Source organism: Cyprinodon tularosa, unplaced genomic scaffold (genome assembly GCF_016077235.1).
Source record: "Cyprinodon tularosa strain WSP-4 unplaced genomic scaffold, ASM1607723v1 ctg471, whole genome shotgun sequence".
In the NCBI taxonomy this organism is placed as follows: Eukaryota; Metazoa; Chordata; class Actinopteri; order Cyprinodontiformes; family Cyprinodontidae; genus Cyprinodon; species Cyprinodon tularosa.
Genome location: NW_024039198.1, coordinates 405,520 through 425,000, shown reverse-complemented (window position 1 = coordinate 425,000; position 19,481 = coordinate 405,520). Strand labels below are relative to the sequence as shown.

General features: G+C 37.3%; 1 protein-coding gene across 1 annotated transcript in view; it reads right to left on the bottom strand.

The window, feature by feature from the left end:
• xxylt1 (xyloside xylosyltransferase 1) overlaps positions 1–19,328 on the bottom strand; it is a 38,350-nt gene extending 19,022 nt beyond the window's left edge. Inside the window, exons 1-4 of the mRNA XM_038301698.1 lie at positions 19,190–19,328; positions 17,742–18,352; positions 12,714–12,861; positions 118–250 (exon numbers count right to left, since the gene is read on the bottom strand). Coding sequence (XP_038157626.1) covers positions 118–250; positions 12,714–12,861; positions 17,742–18,266 — 806 coding nt within the window. The 5' untranslated portion in view covers positions 18,267–18,352; positions 19,190–19,328. The remainder of the gene's footprint in view (positions 1–117; positions 251–12,713; positions 12,862–17,741; positions 18,353–19,189) is intronic.
• Between the last annotated feature and the right edge of the window lie 153 nt (positions 19,329–19,481).

The following is a 19,481-nucleotide window of genomic DNA, read 5'->3' as shown; positions in this document are numbered from 1 at the left end:
TACATACATATACACAGACATATACCAAAATATATATCAGACATGCACACACACACAACCACACAGTTTTTTTTTTTTTCCTAACTAATCGGGTTTCCTCTAGATGAGTGTGTTTACCTGTAGACTGGCTGCATCTCTCTAGCGATTCCTATGACTGCTCCTGGAGGAAACTTGTCAAATTCCTGGAAAAGGTCCCTGATGTTGGTCATGTATTTTAGGTCGAGGTCAACCTGCACCATTCTGATCAAACCTAAAGGAGAACAACATAATGCAGATGACTTATAGACTAAAGAGTACAGCAAAAAAAGAAAAGATGAAAAACTCTCAACATCGAGAGGAATCAAGTTATAACAGTTTAATGCTGCACAACATGATGGTTTAACTTATTTCATTTATCAATTCTGTCAAATTACACGGGATTGCATAAGAGAAGCTGATCTTGTGCCAACTTATAAAACCATGCAAAAAGTGTAACAGAAAATCATTTAGGTCTTTAGTTCCAGTAATGAAATCACAGACCCATCTGTAAAGCAGAGAGCCCACAGAAAAAGGACAGGCCTAGAAATTCATTCTGCTGCATAAAGAACAACATCCTAACAACTGTAACCAGGATATTCAGACCATCATCTGTTCATTGTTTCTGCTTCCTATATTTTGCTGGTAGCTATGGTGATGAAAGAAGAGGAAATAGTCATGACTGGTGCACAGTGGGCACAATATGAAGCACGAGAGGCTGTCAGAAATGATGGCTTATAGTTTGAGGCTAAAAATAATGATGGTTTGAAAAAGTTCACAACAGAGGCAACAAATCCACGTAATCAATGATGTCGACTAGAAATATCAGTCGGCCTCATTAGTCACATAGATTGATAGATAAATACTATATTGATTCCTTGTGAAATGTAAGGTTTCCCAAAAACCTCAGGTGTAAAAAACAAATAAGATTACATTTAACAACAACCAGGAAATACAAGTCTATAGAAGTGATTAATAGCTGGAAATAATAATCCAAAAATAAATGAGGAAAAAAAATCAAACTGCAGTAAATAAATACATAAATTGGTGAATAAATACAGACATCCCAAGTTCCAAAAACTCATTTCAGGGAGATGCTTATTGAAATTGTGTCTGTGCAATCGCAGTAGTTCTAATCTGCACATGGTGCATGAATTATTGTATTGCCTGCACGTTCTCACTCGCATTAAAAAAACACCACCTCGCATAGTCTAAAATCCGGGATAATTTATCCAACTCGCAGGCATCCGTAAACAACTATCTATATCAGGGAGACTCCCGCAACTTCCAGGAGACTTGGGATGTCTGTAAATATCTAAAAACTAATGTAAACTTTTTAAAAAGTTGCCACTGTTTCCCCCTAATCTCTGTGTATTAGAAGCCTGGATGTTGTGTTCCAGCACCACCTACGTCCAAGAGTTTATTCCCCCCTGCAGAATGAAAACCTCCACACAGCAGGACCGTTTCTCCACCAAGTTACCTGATGAGTTTAGGGTGATGTGCAGCATTAACATTAAGTAATATATTTTATTGCTTTCTGAAACATTGATTTTATTAAAGCCACTCTCCCACAACAGGAGAGGACATGAATAGCTTCTACAGCTCTAATTTGAGCTGTGGACGTCTGCAGCTCCTCCAGAGTTACCATTTTAGCTGCTAATCTAATTAGTGCTCCCCTCATCAATTTAAGCGAATAATAATATATTTTTAAATTTGCAGCTGTCTAATACTCTATTTACTAATAAATGATCTCTGATTGCAATTAGAAGCAGACAATTTGATTGAGATTGAACCTTGAATTGTTTTGTTGCAAAGTCCAGAACTGACATCATGTGAAGAGGAGAAAAGTTAATGGGATGTTCACACAAGCTGTTTTTTTCTCTAGAATTTTGCAAAAACATTTAAATTCTAGTACTGAAATGTAACCAAGCTTACGAAACTTTATGCTAAGCTAAACTTTGAGACAAACTCTGTTCTTCTCAAACAGCTTGATGACAAGTGGCTGATGTGTGTTTTTGTGCCTTTTATTCTAAATGCAATGAAATATTTGATCTGTCAGCAGAAATGAAAAAAAAGGCCAAATGGAAAAATATCTTGACAGGGCCTTTGAAATGCGAAACAAAATATTCCCATCTAACATGGGGAAAATGACGACTCAGCAATGTGGTGGTGAGCTGTTTTCACATGCTCTCCAAACAAGGATGCTGCTAATGACAATGCCTTTATATCCCTGTGGAAACACAGGAGGCTAATCTCTGCGTGGACGGTGGTGTTTGTTTGCACTGATGGGGCTTAACTGGTGGGAGTGAAACAGGATGGGGGCCCTCGGTTGTTACAACATTGGGATGTGGAGGGTTTTATGTCGGACCAATGACTCAACAAGTCAAGGTCAGAATGGGGTTGAAAGGTTAAAAAAAACAAAAACAAAAATCCCCACTCTCATACTGACATTTGTAACTCTTCATCTTGACATATTTTATCTGAATTTTATATGATAGACCAAGCAGGGCATAGCTTTGAGTGGAAGGGGTGAAAAAATAAAAGGGTTTGCATTTACAATTAAAAACATAAAAAGCCTGCCATGCATTTTACACTCAGCCCCTTTCCCTTATATATCCCTAAATGACCTCTGTTGCATCCAAATGACTTTTAGAAGTGGTCTAAATGTTATTAAACCTCAGTTTAATCTAGGGGTGAGTATTGGCATGGGTCTGGCAAAACGATACAATTTTTTTTATTATCAGGATATTGCAATATCACTATATATTGGAATATTTTTCCCCATCTATAAAATAAAATGTATAGATAAAACAGTAAGTGCTGCATATGTTAATTTAGTCATTTTGGTATTCATGTTGTTTAGATTGGTGACCTGTCCAGGGTTTACCCCGCCTACTGCACATAGACAGCTGGAGATAGGCAGCAGCACCCCTCGGGACACCTTCTGGAATAAGGAAAATGGATGGATGGTGTTTGAGTCAGTCCATGTCTTCCAGTGTGACTGCCTCAAATACAGATACGGCGCTGTGCCGCAGAGAAAAAGGGCTCCGCAGCGCCATCAGCCAGAGCGGTGGTGCAGACATGCCCAATTTTCCCCTCATTGTTTTTTGTAAAAATCATTTGGTTTTTTATCGATACTAGAAGACTGATATATCTGGAAGCCGAAAATCACGACATATCTCCAAATTGTTTTTTTCCCCCACACCCGTATTTTAAACTCAAGTGTTCTGTAAATTTCTCAAAGGTTTGATGAAGTAGATTCATAAAGACCAAAGGGGCAAAAGATAAGTTAGTCAGGAAAGGAAAACATTTATCAAAGAAGCAGTGAGGGGGCAGCGGTTACTCTGGAGAAGCTGCAAAGATCCACCATTGAAGATTGGACAAGCTGTCGACAGGAAAGTGAATGGTTGTTTCACAAATGGGCCAACATAAAGTTTTCCCAAAAGTCATGATAGGGACATAGCAACCGTGTGGAAGAGGGTACTCTGAAAAAAAAAAAAAAAAACGATACCAAATGTTAACTTTCTAAATATGATGTAAAAATGTAGGCAAACTAACCCATCAACCTGTTGCCAGGTGATGGTGGAAGCAGCATCATGATGCTGGAATGATTTTATCAGCAGAGATGGAAAAGCTTTCATGACTAATGACGGGATGGACACATCGGTAAAGGTTGATCACATAAAAGCACACTAACCTAAAGTAGATCCCTGCAAAGTACTAAACGTTGACTTGATTTTAATATCAGGCCTCAGTGCGATCAGAACTGTCCCAGACTAATGAAAATATATGCACCACTGGTGTAAATGCAGCCTTGCCCTGACCGTAAGGGAGGCTCAGATAAGTCATCTCTCAGATCCACACTTCTGTTTCAATGGACTTCCTGTCAGACACAGCATCAGAACTACAGCGACGGCGTTATCTAAAGGCACATTTTTTAGGAAGTAGATCAGCATTTAAACTGTTCTTGATGTGAGCACTTACAGTCAATTTCTATGGCACATTGTTCTCAGGCTTCACAAGCGCTGACTGGAAAACAGCCTGTTTACCCTTTATATTCAGTCTCATTAACCTCAAGTGCACCTAATAGTAGATGTTTTTCCTGTTAGAAACTGGAGACATCAAGGTCCACAGGCAGCAATTAAGAAATGGCAATTTAAAGAATATGTATTTTTTTTATTTTTTATCTTTTTACTTTTGTTTTTCTTTGCAGAGACTAGTGCCAGCTTAAATTAGTTGAACACATTATTTTCACATCAATTTATTCAACTGTTACTGTCTTAAATATTCTTTCCATTACTTGATCCATGAGAGCATTAGGAAAGCTTTGCAGTTAAGCTACTTAATGAAGCTGTTCCAGTGAACGGCTTTACTGCATGATTTATTTTTTGGAGCAGGACTTTTAGAGGATATCTAATTTGCCAATATTTTAGAACATCTGGCTGATAAGTAACCCATACTACGACGGAGTATTAGGGCCAGGCTAGAGATTTTTTATTTTTATTTTTTAAATACCAGAATAAAGTCATAATATTATGAGAATAAACTCATACATTTATGAGAATAAAGTCATAACATTTTGAGAATAAAGTAGATAAATTGAGAGAACGAAGTCATCATACCCAAGTCCACTTTGATATACTGCTCAATGTGATGCTGGTGTGCTAAAACATAGTATAACTTCACAACGCTCGACATTTCTCATTTAAGGGAAGAAATTGCTTCTTGTCAGATTTGTCATAAAATACAACTTTATTCTCGTAATATTAGGACTTTATTCTCATAATATTACAACTTTTTATAGTCATATAGTTGCGACTTTATTCTTGTAATTTTCTGACTTTATTCCCGGAATATTCCGACTTAATTCTCTGAATTTTATGACTTTATTCTCATAATATTACGACTTTATTCTCAAATAAAAGAAAAAATTATAATCGCTAGCCTGGCCCAAATACTCTGTCGTAACGACACAGTAGCTACGTTTACATGGACACAACTAATCGGATTGAAGGCCTGATCAGATCAAAAATGTTTCATGTAAACATGTCAGACTGAAGATTCTAATCCGAATCGGTCCGATCGGATCTAAATTTAATTCCGAATGAGAGACGTGGTTTTTGCCGATCCCCATTCCGATTGGCGTCCATGTAAACACCCATTCGGATCTGAAGAGTAAAATAATCCTCACTGCGCATGTGTGCGACGTCAGCGTGACGTTTTCCGCCTTGTCAACAACAGGAAACCACCGGTCTCTCTCGCTCTCGCTGTGAACAACATGGCGGGGGGAGTCTAGGAACGCCGACTTATACAGGTGCTGGTCATAAAATTAGAATATCATGAAAAAGTAGATTGATTTCAGTAATTCCATTTAAAAAGTGAAACTTGCATATTATATTCATACATTACATACAAACTCATATATTTCAGATGTTTATTTTGTTTAATTTTGATGATTACAAATGACAACAAATGAAAATCTCAAATTCATCATATCAGAAAATTTGAATATTACTGAAGACCAATAAAAACAAAGGATTTATAGAAATGTTGGCCAACTGAAAAGTATGAACATGAAAAGTATGAGCATGTACAGCACTCAGTATTTAGTTGGGCCTCCTTTGGCCTGTATTACTGCAGCAATGCGGCGTGGCATGGAGTCGATCAGTCTGTGGCACTGCTCAGGTGTTATGATAGCCCAGGTTGCTCTAATAGTGGCTTTTAGCTCTTCTGAATTGTTGGGTCTGGTGTATTGCATCTTCTTCTTCACAATACCCCATAGATTTTCTATGGGGTTAAGGTCAGGAGAGTTTGCTGGCCAATTAAGAACAGGGATACCATGGTCCTTCAACCAGGTACTGGTAGCTTTGGCACTGTGTGCAGGTGCCAAGTCCTGTTGGAAAATGAAATCTGCATCTCCAAAAAGTTGGTCAGCTGCAGGAAGCATGAAGTGCTCTAAAACTTCCTGGTATGTGGCTGCGTTGACCCTGGACCTCAGAAAACACAATGGACCAACACCAGCAGATGACATGGCACCCCAAACCATCACTGACTGTGGAAACTTTACACTGGACTTCAAGCAACGTGGATGAAGTGCCTCTCTTCTTTTCCTCCAGACTCTGGGACCTTGATTTCCAAAGGAAATGCAAAATTTACTTTCATCAGAGAACATGACTTTGGACCACTCACCAGCAGTCCAGTCCTGTTTCTCTTTAGCCCAGGCAAGACGCTTCTGACGCTGTCTGTGGTTCAAGAGTGGCTTGACACAAGGAATGCGACAGCAGAAACCCATGTCTTTCATACGTCTGTGTGTGGTGGTTCTTGAAGCACTCACTCCAGCTGCAGTCCACTCTTTGTGAATCTCCCCCACATTTTTGAATGGGTTTTGTTTCACAATCCTCTCCAGGGTGCGGTTATCTCTCTTGCTTGTACACTTTTTTCGACCACATCTTTTCCTTCCCTTCGCCTCTCTATTAATGTGCTTGGACACTGAGCTCTGTGAACAGCCAGCCTCTTTAGCGATGACCTTTTGTGTCTTGCCCTCCTTGTGCAAGGTGTCGATGGTCGTCTTTTGGACAACTGTCAAGTCAGCAGTCTTCCCCATGATTGTGTAGCCTATAGAACTAGACTGAAAGACCATTTAAAGGCTTTTGCAGGTGGTTTGAGTTAATTAGCTGATTAGAGTGTGGCACCAGGGGCCATCAATTTTGAACCTTTTCACAATATTCTAATTTTCTGATATGATGAATTTGAGATTTTCATTTGTTGTCATTTGTAATCATCAAAATTAAACAAAATAAACATCTGAAATATATGAGTTTGTATGTAATGTATGAATATAATATACAAGTTTCACTTTTTAAATGGAATTACTGAAATCAATCAACTTTTTCATGATATTCTAATTTTATGACCAGCACCTGTACACTCAAGTTCATTTAAAGCTGCAGGAAGCAGGAATTTATCCTCCTCTTCTTCCTCTCTACAGCCCACTCGCTCTCCCACGCCGGTTCAATCGCTCATTCTCTACATTTTCTCTCGGACATTTCGCTGCCAAGCGCTTTTTTCCTCCTCTCTCCTTTTTTCTTTCCGCTCGCTCCGAGCGCATCGTTTGTCAGGCCTCCCAAAAACCAGACGCAGACAGAACTGCCAAGTTTGGCAGGAAGTTCTGCGCATGCTTAAAGATTTAATCTGATCCAACGCTTGGTACATGTATACACGTCATGATCGGATCATTTCATTTAGTGTCCATGTAAACGGAGATTTTGAATTTCCGATCAACCAAGGTTTGGATCGGATCGGGGAAATTTTGCGCATGTAAACGTAGCTAGTGTAGATCTTTCCTTCCTAGCCTATGCAGTTCTATAAATAGCAGATTGACTTTTCATTCCTGAAACTTAAAAAAAACAATCCAACTGACATTTTTACTTCAACATATTTTCTGTAACAGACTCATGCATCTGTTGGGACAGCCATAATTCCCACCTGTTTGTCACAAAAACAATGATAAAATGGCAGAAGTTTGATATGTAGTTAGTTTAATAGCCATATTGTCAGATAATGATAGCATGCATTCCTACTTTGTTTTAGCCATTTTCAGAATTTAAAGATAAGAGCACATCTGCGTCATTATAATAAAATTTTCTTTCTGCTTTCCGAGTTGAAAGGTTCCCTGAGTCATGAAATTACTGGTAGTAAAAAATACTAGTAGTTCTATGTTCTTTATTTTTGTATATAAACCATTATTGTCTTTCTCTGTGTGCTTCTGTCTCCTTGAACTCTTGCCTCGGCAGATGGCCGTCAAGACTGAGCCTGATTCTGCTGGAGGTTTCTTCCAGTTAAAATTAAATTTTTCCTCTCCACTGTCGCCACAAGCATGCTTGGTGTGAAAGATTGCCTTCGAGTCAATGAGTCGATGCAATCAACTTGTTTTTCTTAGATAGAAAACTTTGAATCAGTTTGATTATGACCTGGTTTAATTGTAAAGTGCCTCGAGATGAAATTTGTTGTGAATTGGCGCCATATAAATAAACTGAATTGAAATTGAATTTAATTATTGTACAAATAAAAAGAGGGTTTCAAGCTGATTCAAAAATCATGAAATTAAAAGCTTATATTTTTCAATTTTCTTAAATGTTAGATGATGAAGCTGCAATACAAGGTGGAAAGAATGAATTAGTAGTGGCACATTAATAGAGCTGGAAATCTTGCAGCAGGGGATCTTCAAGTCGCTGCATGTTGAGTACTCTATAGGGGACGCAGTTTAATATAATACTTTTCCATTACTGTTGCAGCTTCTATAGCACATTCCCAACACACATAACAGCTTTTCATCTTTGTTTTAACACCATATTCTCCAGGGGACGATGTTGTAAAACAGATATCCAAATCCTGACCATTTACATGACCAGCTTCATCCGAGTCTTTCAATTAAATCCTGTTAAAAATATATATATATTCTTCCTCTGCTTGTGTAATCAGACCAAAACCTGATTTATTTATGTTTTTTGAACAAAAATAATTTATTCCATTTACAAAAAAAAAAAAAAAAACAATGTTCAGTGAAAACAGGACACAGCTCAGCTAAATCTGAGCCTTCTATAAATGTCATCTTTATCTCCAGAAGACAGTGGAAGAAATGAAAGTTTTAGAGCCTCCCTCTAACAGCTGTAATTTTTTCATCTGGGGACATCACTTTTGTTCCCGCTCTGTCATTAATTACAAACAATGTTCCCTGTTTGCTGCTGCGTGACTCGCTGAATGATGAGAAGTTATGAAAAAAAAAAAAAAAAAAAACAAGTCAGAGAAAGGCTGCGGAGAAAATAACCCAGAACATTTGTGCATGACACACCCCCACCCACCTGTTTCTCCTGAGAGACACAACACATTATGCCCTTTCAGATGAAAGCATTCCTCAAATAGAGATGTGCAAAACACGCACACACACACTCGCAGCACACTGGTGGAGCATGTGGATGATCGATAATAATTTCCAGACAAAACGTGAGGGACGAATCACACTTCACTCCTCGTCACCTGCAGCAGTGAATCCATCTTACAGGTGCATCTAAAGAACAACCAGAATCAGCTCATTCTGATGATAGGGATGAAAGATTAGGCTAAGATACAAAGATCAAGGAGACTGCAAGAGTTTAAACAGATTTTCTCCTGTTAGGAAAAACGTGATTTGGAGAATAATACAACAACTTAGGACAAACCCATTAAATGTCTAAGGCTGATGCCTTTTCTTATCATTTATTGGCATCTGGAAAATGGTCAAACTGCACCCAGGTTGACCACAATGTGCACCCTGCAGCCAGAGTTGTGAGCAACTCCTCTGTAAAACAAAACAATAATATTTGCACGATCATAATCTCACTTTCTTCCATAGAATACAATAAAGGAGACTTTATTTATACCTTAAAAATGGTCAGGATCTGGACTTCACCCCTGCTCAGGTTTTGTTAACCACCAAGCTCACCAAGTCCCTGCAGGACTGCTAGTTTCTCAGTACTTCACCTCATCAGATAATTAAAGCTATTTATCCAACTTAGTGGTAGCTGCAGTTCTGCCAGTTCAGGGAAGAAGCAGTTGATTAAATAATTAGGTAATTAATTAATCAAGAAATTTTTCTTTTTTTAGATTAATTATTCTAAAACAAGCATTTAAAGTAAAAAGTAAAAACACTTTAAATGGATTGTTGGTGGCTAAAGAAAGATATAGGACAGTCTCAGTTCAATACTCAGGCTACAGGAAGAGTTCTGGATAGAGCATGATGTATTTACAGATTAAATATGTTTTTTCTATCTTAATCAAAAATATGTAGTTTTGTCTTCATTTATGATCTGAATTGGTGTTCAATTAATTATTTGGCGTGTTTTAGGGTCTGTAAACTTCAGTTAACTGTTGTTCAATTACTAAATTAGTTAAACTGATCGATTTTTGTTCAGCCCTAAGGCAACTTTGTGTCCATTTTATGTTTCAGAGTCCAGTTCAACTTAGACTTAGACAACTTTTACTGCCATTTTGTATACACAATATTTCCATTCCATAAAGTGCAGCAGTGATCAAATATACACAGAGTGTGCAAGGTGCAAAAAGCATTGATATGGAATGTAAATGTATACAGATGATGCAGACAGTTTATTGATATAATTCATTGATACGTAATTGATATATGTATATATGGTTATTTACATATCAATGAATTATTGTACATATGATTGTATCTTTATATTGTTTTATTTAGTGACACATGGTTTGATTTATTTATGATTATTCTAATGATTATATCTACAAGCTTGTTCTTGCGCTGTTTTGAGAAGACGTTATTTCACCAACGTCCGACTTGGGTTACCATGGAAACAAACACCAACGTCTGTCTTTCATGGAAATCAACGGAGGTTTTTCACATTACTCACAAACATTATAAGCTGAAGTTTGTTGAGTAAAAACCAAGGACAGCATCAAGGACAATCACCTTTTAATTCACGGATAATTCCCTCATTGTGGCATGCAGCCAACGAGGTATTTTATTATTTGTATATAACGTTACATTGTTTCATTCTGTTGTAAGCCAGCTACAATGTACACTGTGTGGTTTGATGGTAGCTAATTAGTTAATTGTGTCAGCTGTATTGTTCTGTACAGTTTTCCCGGTGCTAATGAAGATTTGGAGGCTTCATTAAATCAGTTCAAGAAATCCATTTGTGCTCGTCGTGCCTGGGGGATTTACATGGAAGTTCAGAGCATTGAAAAAAATATATGGTGCATATGCAGAATTTGGATTGGTGTTATCTGATTTTATAAGCCTTTCACCAAATATGTAATTTTAATAAAGCAAAATTTGATTTTTGTTAGGGCTACAACTAACAATTATTTTGCAAATGGATTAATCTGTCAATTATTTATTCGATTAATAATTGGACAGCAAAAGGTTCCTTAAAGAAGACTTTCGAAGAAATCAAACCAGGCGAAACAAAAACTTTTTCACTTGAGGCGTTCTGGATAGAGCATATTGATGGATTAATTTTTTATTTTTATTTTCTTATCTTAAATTCAAAATATTTATATATTTTTTTACAATCATGGTATAATTACAGCTCTAAGGGGGTCGCTCTGTCAGCTAAAGGCGTGTTTTTCAGTCTCTATACTCCAGTTAATGATTAATCAATTACTAAATTAGTTGACTATTATTTCAATAATTGATAAATAATGATTAATCTGATTATTAAATTAAATACCCAGTTTGTAACAAAACGTCCCTTTAACCTGAGCAACACGTTTTCGTAAGAGCAAACGTTTCTTCCCCTCAAACAGCAACTGATGACGACTCTGTAGACCTTTCCATGCACTTCACTCTCACCTGAATGCTAAGAAACGTGCAAACTTCTTAGTTTTAGGTTACATCTTCCTGTCAAATGCTTTATGATGTTGTTCCACTCCCACTGTGACACACCAGTGGATCATTTTAAGTGGGAATAAAGGTGGGGCTGTCCATTTCTTTTCTGCCCCAGCCTGGTGACTGAGGAATCACGCTGTGGAGATGTTTCTCATCATTTGATGTGTCGGGCCAATTAAATGCATGCCAGAGGAACTACTTAAAGAGGTCATTGTCTCTCCGGCAGAATAAATATTAGGACTAAAAGAAGACATTCCAAAAAACATTTTATAAACCAGCATCTTGGTTCCAAACCAACAAGATTAACGATCTGGAGCGGCCTTCCCTGATCACTCCTTCTTAATTAAAATCAAAACACATGCAATGGAATAAAACATCCGCTTTCTGAGGCACAAACCAAGAAAGGCGGAGGAGTTCAGTCTGGTACTAGAATACCAGCTCCAGCTGTCAAGCTAAATATAAGAAATAATCTTAGCTCAGAGATTCAGAGCAGAGCCACATTTTCAGGCATTTCTGTTTTTCACACTACAAACAAACCAATACTTGGAACTTCCTGTGATATGATCATTTCAGTAACACTTGGAGTAGTGTATTCCAAGTGTTTATTTAAAAATGTTTTGGTTAAAAGTCACGAAAACCCTGAAAATCTAAATATTACATCACATAATACATCACAATGAAAAAAGGTGCATGAGCAACAGGGATTGTGAAAAGGTTAGACAGACAAATTACTATTCCTCTTTACTTTAGTTCTGAATTTGGACCAGATAAATAAACTGCACCAAATACAAGAATTACATCACAGTCACTATTAGTGAGCTGGGATGGTGTTTTGTCTACCTGACAGGTTTCACATGTGTGCCTCTGAATGCTATCGACTGAAACCTCAAAGCCCAATAGTGTGGTTTATCTTTGGAGCGATGCCCCATGCTGCATCCCTATTGAAGTGAGCCAAAACAGTGCACAACAGAGGACAGATCACTGCTGACACCAGCCGAGGGGGCTCTAATGTGGGCAGCAGCGACAGAGCACATCCTTCCTTCCTCTCTCTCCAGGGCCTCTGCACTTCGCCACGTGTCTCTTAGATACCTGGCCATGCTGTTTTTTCCAGCTGTTCACCGCCTAAATTAGAGAAGTGACTGAATATAAAGCACTCAGCCAGAGAGAAATCATAAAGGGTTTGCTTTTGAAAATATACAAAGAGAATAATCAGTTTAATTAGAGAACTCCAACACAGCTAACCTGCCTTGTGAGATAAACCTGCATGGTTGCAAATGGAAGAAAAGTCTGATCTTACTTTCAGGCATGATGTGATGCATGGCTACAGACAGGAAGAAGATGGAGTCGCTGTAGTAAGCTCCAGAGCCTGCGCTGAAGTGCTTCTGCATGGCCTCCACAATGGGGAACAGCTTCTGGGTCAGCTCCACCACATTGTGGAAGATGATCTGAGGAAACAATCAATATCGTTATTAATTAACCGCAGTAGGATATATGCAAAAACAGACCAACAGCGTTTTTCTGTCCTTAGCCGTCACCAGTTTGCCAAGCAAGGTAACAAACATCACTGGGAAAAGTGAAAATGCTTCGTGACGTTGATAAATCATCGGTATTGAGTCGGATTCCTTCCTCAAAAGCAAATAACTTAAAGAAACCAAATAATTTTATCTGTTTTACCCCAAAGTCTTTTGTGGAGGGATGTTTTGATGAATGGACATTTTTAATATACAGTAACCGCTTAATTCAAACTCATATAGTATAAATTAGAACAAACTGTGGCCACTTACAATCAATTAGCTCTAACACTAAGTTGGTGCTATTTGAATAATTTTTTTTTTACTTTTACTAACAGGTGGTCACTTATATTGTTTATCGTTATCGAGATAAATTGCTAGTCAGGAAAAGAATTTTGTTGTTTAAATTTAAAAAGTAAACTACGGTATTTAGTTTGAAAACTAACAAACATATGAGTGAATTTAAATAACTTTTAATGTGACTTTATTAATCAAAAGAATATGATTAAAAGCAGTTTTTATGTGATGTTTAGAGATATAACCTCTTCCTGGAGAAGCTAATTTTAAATTCTTTTATTTTTCAAGAGGGGTATCTGTGGAGCTATGATTGCAGTAGCATGCAGCCATAAAGTTACCTTAGAAAGACGGCAAGGATTTCATGAAAACTTTCTGAAACAATTAATTGGATTAATCATGATTAGTCCATTATCAAAATAATTGTCAAATAATTTAGTAATTGAGTATTCGTTAACTGTGCATTAAGATAAAAAAATATATATATTTTCTGTCAATATGCTCTATTAGCAGCTCCAGTTTCACCTGCTTTAATTAAGTTTAAAAAATCTTCTTTAAGGAACCCTTGGCTTTTCGATTATTAATCGAAAAAATAATCAACAGATTAATGGATTTTAAAAAATGATCATTAGTTACAGCCCTACTTTTTTCGTTATCACAACAGTACCAAATATTTCGATAAGAGTCCATATCACCAGCTCTACTTTTACTTACAGGAAAAACTATTTGACTGTTATTGTTTAACAAAAGCTGAGCCAAAAACAGACATTTTTTATTAAAACAGTCCAAACTTGGCAACCATAGTTGATAGCAAAGCCCTGCTTCTCAGCTGCTGTTTTCTTTTGCCTTCCTGGCCTGAGCAGAAATACTTTTTTTTTTAAGGACAGCGTGTTTGTAATTGCATAGAGAAAGTTTGTTAACAGTCCAATTATTACTATTCTTGTTCCCTGCTGGATTTAAAATGTACTTATTAAACTTACAACTCAAAAAGCATGCATGAATTTATTTATTTCCATTTTACATAGCAGATATTCATACAATTATCAGATGCAATTTTTTTTTTTTTTACTAAACCGAGAATCATATCTCAGCTCTGTGCTTCAGAGCTCCATCATTAGTGTCTGTATATGTAGGGTGTTTTATGAAGAACATGCAGCAGTAATGAGCACAGCTGCAGGCTAGCGTGACTCTGCAGGCCGTCTGCTGAAAATGTCAAGTGCTTCACAAAATTTTTGCAGCAGGGAAGTCATGGAGCTAAAAATATGTTGCATAACCGCTGTGTTGTCCTTTAATTCCTGGATGGTGAGTAATTATAAGGCATGAAGTTATAGATCGGGAGTCTGCAACCTTTTCAACTCAGAGAGCCATTTCTTCTACTGCTGCTACAAAATAAAAAGGTGTCAACAGCCAGAAGAAAGATTTTAAAAATATGAAAAGCCTGCAAAATAAAGGTTTGATGGTTCTATTTTATTAATTCAGAATGAAAGATGATCATTAATTATTTTTACAAAAGGAAAAACTTGTTTAGGTTAAGGCAAGCTGATGGAGCAACCATTAACATGAAAGATAAAGAATAATCAGTAGTCTTACTGAAAAAATAAAGCATATAGGTAAAGCTAAAAAAAAAAAAAACCCTGTGCATAATGCATGATAATACAAAAAACCCTTTCCGTGATAGTTAAAATTTCAATAGGGCCACATTGAAAGAATCAGAGAGACACAGGTGGCTCCGAATGTTCTAGAAGATGAACCAACAAGGATGTCAGCGTTTTATCACTCAGACTCTGAGGACTCCCCTTATTAGTATTTCTGGATGTTTGCATTTCTACGCTGCCAGAACTTTGCATATATAGAGATCTATTTCATGTTCCACAACATGTGGAGGAAAAAATAAAAGTCATCAGGACAGATCATTTCAGCAGGACTGCAGACGATCTTTACGTAAACAGACAAAAACAGAAAACATCCTGCCTGAACAAGTATTGACAAGTGTATGAACAAACAAAACTTCAATATCTTTAACCAGTAGAGAACAGAAAACCACCATGGAGCCCGTGAAAAGAAACAAGATTTCATTCTTCTCTCCATTATTCCTCAACAGACTCCCAATGAAGCCCAATTATGTTGTAATAATTAATATAGGCCAAACTTGTTTGCGTTATTTTGGGCGAAGCAGAGGTTGTGAAAGAGATAGTGAGATGAATACAGGTGTTTAGTGTGGAGAAAGAGCCTCACAATTCACAAACACACACATGATCCACACAATGCATAGGATGAATACAAAAAATATTTGATTAACTTAGCAATATCCAAAATGGGGTATGTTCATGTGATTGGCTGAAACGAAGGACACATCTGATTGGTTTCAATTTATTCCCTGTTAAAAATGTGTATTTCTTAATTGAGCCGAGTTAGGATGGATGAAAATCATGTATTTGTAAAAGCTGAGACTCTTTTAGCTCCACAGATTGCAGTTTGATGTCAAACTAGGGTCTATTAGATGGGGATGGCCAACTTTTCCAGGTTTTATTCTTGATATTGAAACTTTAAACTACAGTTATTACGGTTTTACTGTTGTTTTTTAGCACTCTGAGAGAGTTATAAGTTCAGCCCAGTTTTATTTATTTTTTTGCTAGTTGCAAAATCCTAGTTTAGATAGGATGTTAGAACCTGTTTTGTCCCCTTTACCAGACGGACGGACATATAAGTAACTGGATGGATAACCTGATTCATCACTGATACCGCTTTTAGTGAATAGGACAGACTAAAGCTGGGAAACCCATTTTCTCAACCCTTTTCCAAACCTCGAAAAACCATGAAGTCAGATTCCAGACATTTTTGTAGTCCTGTTTAATCTCCTTTAGATAGCTGATGCATGTGTAGGTGTGTAGATACGCCTACAGCTAAGGACTGTCTGTCTGATGACTGCACAGCTTCCATTGTACAGTTCAACATCAGCCATGTTTGAAAGCGACCTTACAGGGTGTAACACTAAAACAAACAAGGCTCCATGTTTTTATTAGATTTGGAGTCGTTTCTTCTAAAATACAATTTATAAATAGATTTATTCTCATTATTAAAAAAAACCCGGTATAAATTTATGGTTAAAGCAACGTTTTTATTATTATAAGACCTAAAGAAGTTCTTCTTTAGCTAAAAACCAAATCAAACAGGAACCCTACAGCAGGGTTCAAACCTACAGCAATATTTTAAGCACAAGACAAAAATCCATCTTTCAGTTTTTGAACATCCAGGATGCTATGCTGAGAATAATCTGAGTATTCCAGGAATAAAAAAATCAGAAGTTAAAAAAAAGAAAAGGTTTCTAGCTCTTAGTGAAGACAATGGAGTGATTTATGATGCCTAGCTATGAAAAGCATACAAAGGACAAACTGGAAGGTACATTTTGCCAAACAGACCAGGAACATAATCCTCATTTTTGGCAGGAAGAACAGTGTAAACAAGCTGCATTCCTCTCACTGGTGATGGGTTTACCAAGCAGGTAATTACTGCCACCTTGTGGCTCAGCTTTAAGCTGCATGCCCAGAACTCATGATTTGAGCTCAGATTCTCTTGGATTATTCCAAGTATTGCCTAAACTCTGCAGACATGTCATATTGGAAATGTCTGAAAAATACAAAGCCAACCTAATTCATACATTTTCTTCCTCATGTTATCCAACCTGCTGAACTCAACAGTTTATGTGATAGAACAAAACAAAGCTCTTTATGCAGTTCACTGCCAGTATAAATACAGCTGTTCAGTGAAAGCCTCAGAGTGGGAAGGAGATGGCTGCTGATTAAGTTATCATTTCGAGCGTCCGTCATCCCTTCTGAGAACCTGCTTAGTTACAGCAATAGGAGAGTTCTTTGCACTCCCCAGTCTAGCGTTCATCTGCAGCGCTTTACAGATCATTTATTTCCCAGAATACTTATTTTTTTCTACATTTTCAAAAGGGGTGAGGATGATCTCTATTAAAAGATCCACATCCTCATCCAAGGTTTCTGACAGCTGTGCAAATACTAATTCAAATAAAACAGAGCAACAGTTTTCCATACAAACTCCCTCTAAATTAATGAATCAGTGGATTACTCATCATAATTATGTACATTTGGTTCTTCCTCTGATTTCTGCTCATCATGCTTAGCTGAACGCTTATTGCTAGTATTCAATCGCTGCTACAAAAATGAGACGATTCTTATTGCTTCGCTTTTATGCTTTAACTATAATTCATGACTTCATTCACCCCACGGATCAAACGAAAAAATTTTCAATAGTAGACCCTTATTTAAAAGCAGTTCATGCGTTCCATCTGTGGACATCAGTCATTCCTTTCTCTATTGTTTACATTCCGCATCATATTTTACTGGGTTGAGGTTGCCGTCCCAAACCACAAATATTTTTTCCTTGTTCCATTTGTCAATCAGGCAGTGTGTGTCTTACATAAAGTACCTGTTATATAGTTGCCTTGATAACACATTTATTGGAAACTTTAAAAGGACACTAAAGATACCACTCACCTCATATTTAAACGTTGCATCCTGTAGAAACTCTTGCAGCATCCTCTGGCCCAGCTCTTGGCTGGCTGGATCACTCACAAAATGAAGCACCAATACTTCACCTTCCAGGAAATGCGCATGTTTTGCCATTGACAACATGGCCACCCTGAATTTCTCCTGCAGGCTTCTGCTCCTGTCCACCTTGGTGAACATCATGAGCACATGGTAGCGCTGGCCTCCAGTGTCAGAGCCACCTTTTCTGGAGCGGAAAAAGTCACTTCCTGCATTCAGCTCGTTCCCTCTTCGCTCATCAGATGCGGGAAGGTGTGAGATCCTGGTGTCCACGGTGAGGTCGGCATCATTTCTGTTGGTGTTGGCATGGGTCTGCCTTATCCTCTTAGTGGTGCTGGAGAAGCTGTTCCTCTCAGAGCCAAAGTAGTAAAAAGCTATTACAGCAAATGTGGCTGCCAGTAGCAATACAAACTGGTAGGATCTGAATGTGCTGATCCTTCCCATGATTCTGGCCACCAGTCTTAAGAATCCCATATTCACCAGTTAGAGTCATGTGAAGTGACGTTTAGGTGGCAAAACCATTCCCTGCTTTTTGGACTTCATAACTTTCCAAAAGCTCCCTGGAAGGAAAAAAATACGTTTTTCAATTAAGCATCAAATCAGTGTCCCATAAGCAAAAATGATCAATGCTTAGATCTTTCACATTGTTTTATTATCATATTTAACAGGGGATATGAAGAAAAAAAAAGTAACCTCTTAAAGAAGAAAAAAAAATCTATTTATTAGACCAGCACGACAAAGGAGGTCCATAAAATCTTATTTTGGGTGAAAATAACATATTAATGAATGAAAATAAATAAATGACTTCACTTACTGTTTCAAAGCATTAAGATATTCAATTATTTTTGCCTTATTTGCTTTATAAAAATATAACTCACACTTTTATGGTTTTTTTTTTTAAGTGCCTTTTAAAACACTGCAGTTATGCCACAATGAAAACAGCACACAGCCAGTGTTCAGATATTTTAAATGTGTTAAACCATCTCTCTCTATCATCTTTCAATGTGCAGGTTTGTTTCTCTGCAGTCTGCTCTGTTCAGTTATGACAGATTTGTCTGCATAACGTTAAACAACAAGATGCTTTGTATATGAAATGCTTTTAAAACAATCCAGCAGCATGAACTAAAGTTTCACTTAGACAATAATACTAATAATAATGATATCCAGACAGAGATGAGTTTAATAAACTGTGCATGCAGCAGCAAAAAGTGTATGCATGTTAAAAGCACCAGACAATGTTGTGCAGTTAAATATAATATAATAATGCACCTCCACTTGTTGACAAGGGAGCTGCAATGTTAGCAGATTTGCCCCCAGATCAGAGTCGCTAAGGTTCGGCTCTGCTGGTATGGTAATATATCACATATATATTGAAACTGATTGACATCTTTCCATACCTGTGTCGTTCTGCACATTTCGCGGTCTTTATATAATTCCTTGTTTTGAGATTTCAATCTGGGCACATGCTGAAATGTCAGCAAAAGCAGAACCCGCCGCTTGCTAACAGTGTAGCATCAAGCACTCCAAGCCACGCCCACTAGAGCCGTGTTGACTTTACGTACCGTCCGAATTATGACGTTTATTGCTTAAATACTGCGTTAACTAGGTTTTATTACCCCAACTTGATTAGTTTAAGTAAACTAATTGAAGGAGGAAATACTGTCTCTCTTTTGTTTTACATCTTTGGTC